General features: G+C 38.6%; 1 protein-coding gene across 1 annotated transcript; it reads right to left on the minus strand.

Annotated features, from left to right (window-relative positions):
* Nucleotides 1-184: 184 nt before the first annotated feature.
* Nucleotides 185-1,556, minus strand: LOC119270540 (transcription factor AIG1-like). The gene is made up of 2 exons (XM_037552581.1): nucleotides 1,127-1,556; nucleotides 185-897 (listed from the first exon to the last, which is right to left on the minus strand). Exons 1-2 carry the CDS (start codon nucleotides 1,295-1,297, stop codon nucleotides 430-432), a joined length of 639 nt encoding a protein of 212 aa, XP_037408478.1. The 5' UTR covers nucleotides 1,298-1,556; the 3' UTR covers nucleotides 185-429.
* Nucleotides 1,557-10,890: the final 9,334 nt, after the last annotated feature.

Below are 10,890 nucleotides of genomic sequence, written 5' to 3' on the forward strand. Positions count from 1 at the left end.
GAATTTTGCTTGACATTGTATACTTCTAATTGTTAAAACCATAAATACAATGGAAATGTTGCTGGGATTTATATAATATATAGTTTAATGCAAATTGCTATATTTATTTTAGTTACTACATGACATGGATATGCGAGGTAATCTTACCACAAGGTGAGTTGAATCAGATTTTTGTCATTTTCATATCTTCAACCAAACACAGGAATGACGAACCCGTGACATTTTTTACCTTCAACCGAACACAAGAATGAAACCAACCTATTTGTTCGGAACGAGACCATGACATACCATGCCTTTTGGTTCTCAAACCAAACACATCCCAAGGTATCCCAATACCCTGGCTCGACTGCTTGCTCGCTTTGGCGCGATCGACGTGTGTGGATTTGCAATCGCATTCCATCTGAAAATATTCTTCCCGAAGGAAACGACCTATACGGAGTACATGACCGGGCAGCACTCCTCTAAAATCCTCTCCCTCTTGCTCCACGAGCTGCCACCGCACACCATCTCGGGGAAGGCGACCTCGGCAACCGCCTGCCGGACCGCCCCCTCCATGGCCCTCAGGCCCGCACCGACATCGCCGCCCTCCTTGCACAACACAAACAAATGGCTCGCCCTGCCTCCCAGAGAGGCCGTCTCTGTTCTCAGCACCCTCAGCCCGAGGACACGGAACGCTCCGGCCAGACCCAGGAAGAGTCCCGGCCGGTCGTCACAGCTGACGGTGGCACGAATGTACGTGGTCCGGTTGTCGCCGGCGGCGGTGTAGCAATGGACGGTGATCTCGTTAGCCTCCGGAGGGATGGGCGCTGTTGCTTGCAGTCGTGTGGTTTCAGTTGCTTTCCTCTTGAGTTCCTTCACTTGGTTCACCACACAAGCTAACAAGGTGGCCTTGTCCATCTGGTCATACAAGAAGATAAATATCAGTATTATTTAGAAATGCTGTTACCAAATTTTCTAGTTTTTCAGGAAAAAGGTGTTTCTTTGAAGAATGAAGTTGTTTCAGCAGCAAATTCAGTTACCCTGTCAACTTGGTTTCAGGGATTGGTTTCGTCCTCTGGCTAACTTTTTTTTCGAAACGGATCTCTGGCTAAGTTTTCAGTATGAACAAAACAAGAAGTGGTCTGACCTGGTTAGCATCAGGGATCATTCTCCTCAGCGTGGCCAGGTGGGTATTGATCCGCTCCCGGCGCCGCCTCTCCGACTCGCTATGGACCTTCAGCGACCTCGCCTCCGTCGCGCTCCTCCCCGACGACGACGACAGCTCCGGCGCGCTAGTGGGAGCCTGGCATGTTGCCATTGGTCTAGGCCACCATTTTCTCCTCACCAATGCGAGAAGCAACAAGTCTCTACTCACTCAGTCGTAGTGGAACACACAAATGATGGATGGAACGAACAATGGACTGCTGCCTGAAACTGAGAAGAGCAACGAGTGTGGTGAACAAAGCGAGGGGATGGCTAAAGGCTAAAGGTAGTATACTAACTAGTGCAGCTGTGCAAGAAGAAGGAAAAGAGCTTGTCTCATTTCTAGCTAGGATGGATGGATATGGCTGCGATAGTGAGGGGATCGCCTCATGATATAATGTGCATGTTTTTCTTATATTATTGAACAAGGACAAGCACCACCCCCACTCAAGGACGTTGTTTTTCAACACTGGTTCCCCACCAGGGGTTGCTTCTTTGGACCAGCATGCATGTTATGTCAGTCATCTCGTATCTTGGGACCTGTCATGAGTGCAGAGATCGGCTTGTCATCACTGAATTTTTACTGTCCGATTCACACGTGCAACTTCTTCCTACAAACTGGTTTCGACATTTTTTTTCTTCCTTTTTTGCGACAAAACTTCCAGTAACAACCATCTATCTGTTTTGATGTATACAACCAAAATTTTATCCAAACCATGCCTAAGAGCATGGTTAATAGTGCACGCAACAACAGATTGTATGAAGTTATCATGTCAGATAAAGCCAATGTAATAGCTCACTCATACAATAGTTACATTATATGTTAATATTGTCATTAATATGTGGCTTACCATTTTTTTCCACAAAGGTTGTTGAACCTTGTGCTACAGCCAGCTGAAATTCAGTCAGATTTTTTTCTTCTCTTTTCTTTCTTTTCTATTTCAACTAGGCAAATATCTGATATGACATCTTTTATAGCTCGTCTATATCATCCTATTATACTTATTTTAAGAGATCGAAGCCGGTTGCTTATGAATTCCACATTGTGATTGGTATGAGAAATCCCACACAGAACATGATTGACTGCCTAAGTTGTTTGTACGGCCAGCTACTGATGAAATGATTTGGTTGTGTTTTTTTATGCCAAGGATCCAAATCGGTTATAAAGATATACTAAAAGTACAAAGCACTCTAAACATAATAAAAATTACAATCAAGGTCCTTGGACTACCGAACGACCATTGCCGCAGCTAGAATGAGCCACCTACGCATCGATGTGGTCGCTCCCATGCTAGAGCCAGCCTGACCTTGTCGATAGAAACCGGATTTTTTTTGTGCACGCGCCATAAGGACTAGCACGCCGGAGCTATAGTGATCGTCGTTGAACCGTTAAATTGGTCTGAAGAACTTGACACCAATCTTTTTATTGCATACGCTTGACAAGAACCCTAACCTCACGCCCCGATGAGCTGATAGGAATCTACAGGCTTGCCTTCCGGCCCTATAAACCGAGGAAATGTATAGATGTACGCGCAACGTCTGAATTTGTAAAACCATACTATGATGGTACTTCCTTTGTATCAAAATATAAGACGCTTTTTGACACTATGACAATGTCAAAAAACATTTTATATTTTGATATACAGGGAGTAGCTAATTGTGTGCTGTTCATTCAACTCGAGGACGGTGACTCGCAAAAAAGAAAACTTGAGGATGCTGGAAAGAGAGGAGTGTATGGCTAGCCGACACATGGATTGAAGAACAGTAGGCTCTATCCAACAGTGGCTCACAGGGGGAGGATTGGCGTGTAGCGAGCTGCAGCCGCCGTGTGCTTTCACACCCGCACGCACTTTGCGGCCTTCACACAGGCCCCGGCCCCCTCCCGTTGATTGTGCGCACGAGGCTCTTCACGCTGCCTGTTTCTTTTTTCTACTGCCGATGCGGGCGAACAGTCGTGTTCCTGTAGGTTTTGCCCCCACCTCAGATGAGATTCAGAGAAAATCACTATCCGGTCGCGGTCCTGATCCTGCTGTGCACGTGCACCGACGCGCAGTCCAGAAACTAGAAATTCTTCTTCTCGTCTTTCATTCCAAAAAGAAAATGCTCGATCGCCTGTGCTTTTTGACTCGTGATGATGAGGACAGGAGAGGCGCATATTTTACGTTCCGATGTGAAGCTTCGAGTGACGAAGAAGTGATTACCGACTCATGCTGTCAGGCATCCAATATCCAAGCTTGCTTTGGATCGGGTGATTTTGCTTCGGGTCTGCATCGATAGTAATGTGGATCGAAAGCACCGGCCGAAGAAAGGACGCAGATTCTGTTCACCAGGACATCGTAGAACTTACAAGAGGTAATAGCACTGCAGGTCCTTCAACTTGTCTTGTATGTGATAGTTTGGTCTTCAAACTTGCAAAAGTAGATTATTTGTGTTTTGAGTGAAAAGCAAAGAACGGGATAATTTGAATGAAAGATGATCCATCAGTCTTTATTGATGATAGAAGTGGGGTCTTTATACCCAGGCGGAAGTACACATAGTGCTTGGTGGTCAAGTAAACACATAGTTACTTGAGAGCCAAGGAATTACATAGTTGCCTTGAGAGCCAAGAAAGTACATGGTTGCTTGAGAACCAAGTAACCTATCTAACATTTAACTTAATCCTAATTAGCTTAATTAATAAGCAACTATTCTATTCTTAACACTCCCCCTTGTACAACGCCTTGTCTTTGGGACATCCATCATCTTGACAAATTCTTTGAATAATCTTGAATGTCTCCTCCAAAAACCCTGTGGGAAAAATATGAGGAGAATAGTGCAGATATGTTGCTAAAACTCCTTTAAATCCAGTGGGAAAATAATAAAGAGAAAATGATGCAACATATAATGATTATTGTCTCTGGATAACTCATATGAGAAAAACCTTTGAAGAAGGAGAAAAATCATTGATGAGTCTAGAGAACAATTAATATGTCTTGAGTACTTTCTTTAAAAACCTCGATAGGAAAAATAGAAAGTATGACGTATGATCTTTGATAAGATATTGCCTCATTAAAAACCATTATGAGAAACTTTGATAGAAAACTCATAAAGAAAAAGAGTGCGATATGATATGCCATTGAAAACTCCTTTATAACCCAGTGGGAAAATATAAGGAGAAAGTGTATGACATATACGTGCACTTGTGTTTATATTGTCTCGTTAAAAACCTTTATGAGAAACCATTAGGAAAAACTCATAAAGGGAAAAAGAGTACAATATATGCAATCTTAGGGTTGTTAATAGGTTATAGATTTGAGAAATTACTCCCCCTGAACTTTGCAAACCTGGAGAATGTGTAATACAAATTCCATTGATATGATCGTGACATTATGAATAATCCGTAGGATTTTCAAAGTATGTTGTTTGCATATTGTTTCTATAATTCGTGAGCATAAGTAATTTTCGAGCAATGTACTTTATAATATTGCTCTTCATATAACCTGTAGTTTTTGAGTAACACAAGTGGTAGCGTCTTGATAAATCAAGTTATGTGATTCTGCTGAATCTCAACCACATGATTTTGAGTGTGGCTAATCATTCTGCTAAGCCATGCATATTTTGCAATGCTTTTAGGTAGAGCAATTATATTAGAGTGATTAGTGGAAGTAGTCGTTAAAGCCTATTTAGATGACTTCCATGAGAAGACTATTCCAGTGAATTCAGTCACCGATATGGCATTGTTAGGATCAAATAAAGAGCCAATATCATTTCATCACATCATGGTCATATCTTTGATTTTCCTGATGGAATTGCCCAAGATTTATTGTGGGCTTGAGATATAAGTTAATATTTCTTATATTGACCATGTACCTTTTGTTGGTATGATATATCCACATTGAACTTCTCATATATGTTTTGGATATATGTAGACTGATATGTATTCTTGAGACAATGCTCAAGTTGTAAACTTGAGCTAAATTTGGTTGAATCCAAATTTCCCGTCTTGAGATGATTTTGTGCATGTTTAGGTCTTGTATAGACATTGATGATGAGGTCATCAATATACACTGAGGTGATGAAAGGAAGTCAAATTGATTCCTTTATTAAACATGTAAATAATCATCATTAATCGAGTAATCCTTTTTAAGAAGGAACTCATTTAGTCGGTAGTACCATATGATTTCCGACTATTTCAAGTCATGGAGCGACTTATAAAGTTTTATACAAAACTTGTTGTGATTTGCTTTTGGATTCGAAAGTATAAGCCCTTCAGGGACTTGATTTTTTTTCCGAAATGAGCGACTCATATGAGTATGTAGCCACTTCATCCATGAACTGCATGGATAATATTTTTTTATTGCCAATGATATTTAGTATCGAAACATAAATCCACCCATACCAAGAGGGTATGTTACATCATAATTGATGTCGGGTCTCTGCGTGAACCCTTTTGCTACAAGCCTCGCTTTCTCACCACCTCGTTGACTTTGTCTATGAATGAGAAGTTTTTAGTATTCCATATGGAAGATACTTATGAGGAGTAGGTATTACTGCGGTAAATACCACTCATTTGTTGAGCGAGTGCTATTCTTCGTACTTGCTTCCTTTTATGTGAACCAATATGAGTGCAAGAGGCAATCTACCATGGATTTTGGTTCTGGGCCCAAAAGGTTTTAGCAAATTGAGAAGAAATATATGTCGACAAATGTAGTCCTTAGTTTATATGATCCTGGTGGAATCATTGAAGTTTGTGGATAAAATATTTATTCCTTTTTTTGTGATTTCCTACAACAAATGAAGTCAAGGTGTTTCGATGTCCCGACACCAAAACATTTGTGCACATTTATGCCGGGCTTTGGATGATGAGCATCCAGTGAGGTGTCTTTCAACTTGATGTTGAATTACATTTACTGGTTGAGGATTTGATTTCCTTTGTTTCCGCGGAAGCATATGAGAAGTTATATCTCGTCTTGTCAGATTTTCTCCCCCTCTTGCTCTCATTTTGGGGAGAAGAGTGGTTTATCAGGTACCTCCACTCTTTCTCACACTTTACTGCAGGAATATAGAATTTAGTAACACCTTGTTATCAGTAAATGTATATGGCAAATTTGCAATGTGTTGCAAATATATGATTCTCTAAACTTCTAGTTCAGATTTTTTGAGTACGTGGATATAAGGATTGAATGTCAATAACATTTCTAGTTTATTTCACGACATTCTTTGTGGTACTTATCTCCCCCTAATGCCGGAAAATATCCTTATTGCTGATGCAATCAGCATACGGGCTGTGAATAATTTTGATTGATGGATAAATTGTTATTCCTCATATAGATCCCTAATTTTCTGTGAGTGCCCATTGATGTACGCTGGAGTGGTGATATCGGTATGTAACTGAATTATCGCAGATGGGAAATACTTTGTTGATTTCCACGTAGTTACTACAAGGGGAAAGTAGTATGATATGCAGTTGGTATGATTTAGATCATACTTACGGTGTGTAAGGTCGTATGTGTCCAGCAAGAGGCTGGTAAATTTACAATTCTTTAAAAATGGTCAAGTAATTCATTTGACTATGTTTGATAAAAAAATTAGTTAAACCATTCTGGGTATGTACATAGAGTACTGAATGCAAGCTGAAAATGCTCGTGAAATGAGTTCAACGACATTGCGCATTCAAATGGGTTTATGCTTTGTTCGGGAGAATTTGCTCCTACTTTGATAATTTAAGCAATTTATTTGGTAAGATCATGGTTGTGTGTGGTAAGAGACACACTTAAAACATTTTATGAATGTGTATATAAGTACCAGGAAGTATCTATATTACCCCAGATAATGGTTCAACAATCCACATATATCTTTTGAATGTGTTCAAGAAAGAATAAGTGCCATGCTTAGAATTTTAAGGTGAGAGTGCCTTAAAACTGATTTCCCTATGGCACATGCGGTGCACATAAATCTGATGATTTGGGAAATTTTGTAACTTGATAAGTTGTGACCAATAGAATTTTAATAATTTTCTAATTATCCCCAAACCAGGATAACTAATGTTATGCAACCAAATATTTCATTTATTAAGATTCAGAAAATTATTGTGTACGCAACAATATTGAGTATGAATTGAACCATACATTCAAATTTATCAAATATCATGTCCGAAAAATAGGATATCGGACATCGCACTACATGTAGTAGCACAAGTATAGGCTAAAGATATTTTGGGAATAACTAGGTGATTACATGAGGTTTCCAACATTACTGAAAATTTAATTATGCAAACATATCATTGGTGCAAAGGAATTCACCTTCCTTTTAATCCACTAGATTTTTGGTTCTCCTTCAAATGAAGATCTGAGAACAATCATTTACCAGAATATTTTCTGGTTGTACATTTGCAAATTTTCGAATTATCCCAATGAACTCATTTGCCTTTTTAATAATTACGTGGTGTGGTTTGACCATATGTTTGAGGGTTTGGTAATCATAGGGACAATATTTATATAACCACCCATTTGACAAACTTGAGAGTTGTCTTTTGATCATTTGATTGTCTATTAGCCTCCACTTTACTTCGAATTCCTCATTGTTCTATTTTGTGACCACTAACTTGTGTAGTATTCTCGGTACCAGCTAGAATTTCAAATAATGGGATAGCACCTGTTGGGTGAATTTGATGATTTTAAGAAATTCCATGTTTCTTGATCATAAAATTCCATGGGATAGTACCATCATAAGAGGATGTAAAGTGTATTAAGGACATATGAAAATATTTGATCACGAGATCTCAACTTGAAGTTGATTAAGTGACAGAATTGTGAGCTGTGATATACTTGAGGTCTTGAAAAATGAATGGGTAATCATTCGCGATGTGCTCAAGGCATCATATTTATATTAAGGGAAATATTCAGCATGAATAAAAATTCATCCATTATGTACTTAGTTTGAGAACTAAGTGAAGTTGGGACACATAAAATGCATATGAGCGTTGCAACTTTAGAGTCACTGCCAAAAACATAGGCGTTGCATGTTTGACATTGGTTAGTCACTGTGAAAGTATAACCACGAAGTGATGTGGACATTGCAAAAGTGTTGATACACTCAATCGTTGCCATAATTATGGGATCTATCTTGATGGACGGACAACAAAAAAATATAAATAGTGGCATAGGCTTCACTGCCATGTATTTTACCAATGTAATAGAAGGTAATCACCAGGGTATGCAAATATTTGCATAATTTTCTATGACATTTTAAAGCAAAGTGAGGCTTGGATTAGCACAAGATTACCATTTCGGCATATAATGACTGCACATGAATAATATTTACTATGAGAGTAAATCATTTTAGTGAACAACAACGAATGCTTCAGAGGAGCATTTTTTAGTATAGCTGATGCTTTATATCCATATATGTAGACCTCAATTTATATAGGATAACACTTTGAAGATAATCACCAATATGGTGTAGATCTCACGGTAATAGAAAACATAGTCTGACTTTTGTCAGTAGATGTTCATATCTCTATTACCTTATGTTATGCTATATTTAAGAAAAAATCACTTTGAAGGTAATCATCTATCAAAGTGACATGATGTAGACCTTGCAGTAATAATGGATAGTCTGCAAAATTTTGCAGTAGATGTCAGTATTACCTTATGATATCTTGAGGTAGTCATATCTAATATTAATATTTGGAAGAGCACATTGAAAGTAGTCATCTTATTAAAATGACAAGATGTAGACCTCACAGTAGTGGTAGATAATCTGCAAATGGTGCAGTAGATGCCACCAATACCTTGTGATTCACAAATAAAATTTGGGCATGTCATATGAAGTATGACAATTTATAATTCTTATTTGAATTTCATTAAGATTTGCAAGAAAAATTGTTTTCGACTGCAAAAGTATAGTTGTCCTAAAATCACATGTCATATAGAATGTTTGCAGTAAAGACATAATTGATATCTTAAATTCCAGAGAAAAAGGATCTGAAATATAAGCAATACATTCTTTTGCAAAGGTATTGCCATTAAAATAATGGTGTATAATTCTTTTATGTAACTAGTAAGTGTGCACGTGCAACGCACGTATAATTATTGGTTGCATTTCAAGTAGATGCCAACATGTGATAGATAAAAGGTTGCTTTGCGTCTCATGGCGTATAGGAAAGCTTGACAACGCATAAAACGATGAATGTTCATGTCTGGTACACACAGTCACAAACATACATAAAACTGGAGAGTATAAATCAACCCATACAACTCGTTATTTCATGCCTCCGTTTACTCTTTATATGCATCAAGATGCTCTTGACATGTAAATGTTTAGTTCATTCTGCACGAAGTGTCAAAGCACTAAAAATCCAAAGCTAAACTTGGCAAGCAACATATACAATTCTACAATGTTTCCCCTCTTTCATCTGTATTCATCCTGCTCCAAGCCAGCAAGCTTTCATGCCAAAATGCAAAAAGAACAATGCACCGAATAAATATAAGGGTCGACATAGGAAAACAATAGTACAAAATAACATCCCGGAACACAATGGAGACATATGGAGAAGCACCAGTTGTAGAAAATAAGAAAAAAAATGCAAGTCATGACCATTTTTGATAGTTTTTGTTTACACCCACTTGTGTGTAATACTATCAAACAATAAAAAATAATTTGATGGTCATTAGTTCCTAACCACTAACCGAATGAACAGCGAAAGGACCTCAAAGTATTTATACGTAGAAGAATAGTAAAATATATATTTATTTATAGATGGTTCATGTGAGAAAAAAAAATCACATCTTGCAATTTAGACCATCCAGCCCCTTTATGAAGTGCAAGGAGTTCCAAATGTAACAAATAAATCAACTCCAGCAGTACAAGTGTTACAAATTAAGAAAAAACAAATAATGTGTTGATGACACATGTAAACGATATCTGCTAAGAAACACCGAAGATATAAAGATAGCACACTCTGGTTAGTAATGCATAGAAACCTTATTTTGAAGTATACAAGTCAGGACAGGCACGCCGTGTAAGTTCACAAGAAACCATAAATGATGGCTGGGCAGTTGTCTTACAAGCAACATAAATTACCGGCACTCCAGCGGCATCCCCTAAGAAGGGGCGACCGGTGCGGCACCCTCGGCGGTTCACGAATTACCGGCACTCCGGCGGCGTCCCCTGAGAAGGAGTTGTTGGTCCTCGGCTCCTTGTCGCCATGCCAAGTGGAGGTCGGTTGTGGTGTTTTTTCTTGGGAGAGATAGGATCGTGATCTAGGAGGTCGAGGTGATGGGCGTGTCAATGTGTGCGAATACCCGATTAGTTTCCTAATAAAATGCGATCGTGATCAGTTTCCTAATAAAACGCGATCGTGATTAGTTTCCTAATAAAACACGATCGTGATTAGTTTCCTAAGAAGATGTGATCGTGATTAGTTTCCTAAGAAGACGCGATCATGATTATAGTTTCCTAATTGATCGGACATGGAGTTTCATATGGTGAAGCACGGTCAGTCAATGTAAATTATTAAGTGCACACAGAGAATGGATTAGGTTAAGGTTAGCAGCTAGATTAAGTTTAGTGGGCTTAATCATGCGGTCATAATGAATCCGTGTACATTTTATGGGGTGCACGTAAGAAAGTTCTTGTTTAATTGTTTAATAGTAGTGGAGATAATAAAGTGCGGTCGTGATCAGTTTCCTAATAAAACGCGATCATGATTAGTTTCCTAATAAAACA

Source organism: Triticum dicoccoides, chromosome 1A, assembly GCF_002162155.2.
Source record: "Triticum dicoccoides isolate Atlit2015 ecotype Zavitan chromosome 1A, WEW_v2.0, whole genome shotgun sequence".
Taxonomy (NCBI): domain Eukaryota; kingdom Viridiplantae; phylum Streptophyta; class Magnoliopsida; order Poales; family Poaceae; genus Triticum; species Triticum dicoccoides.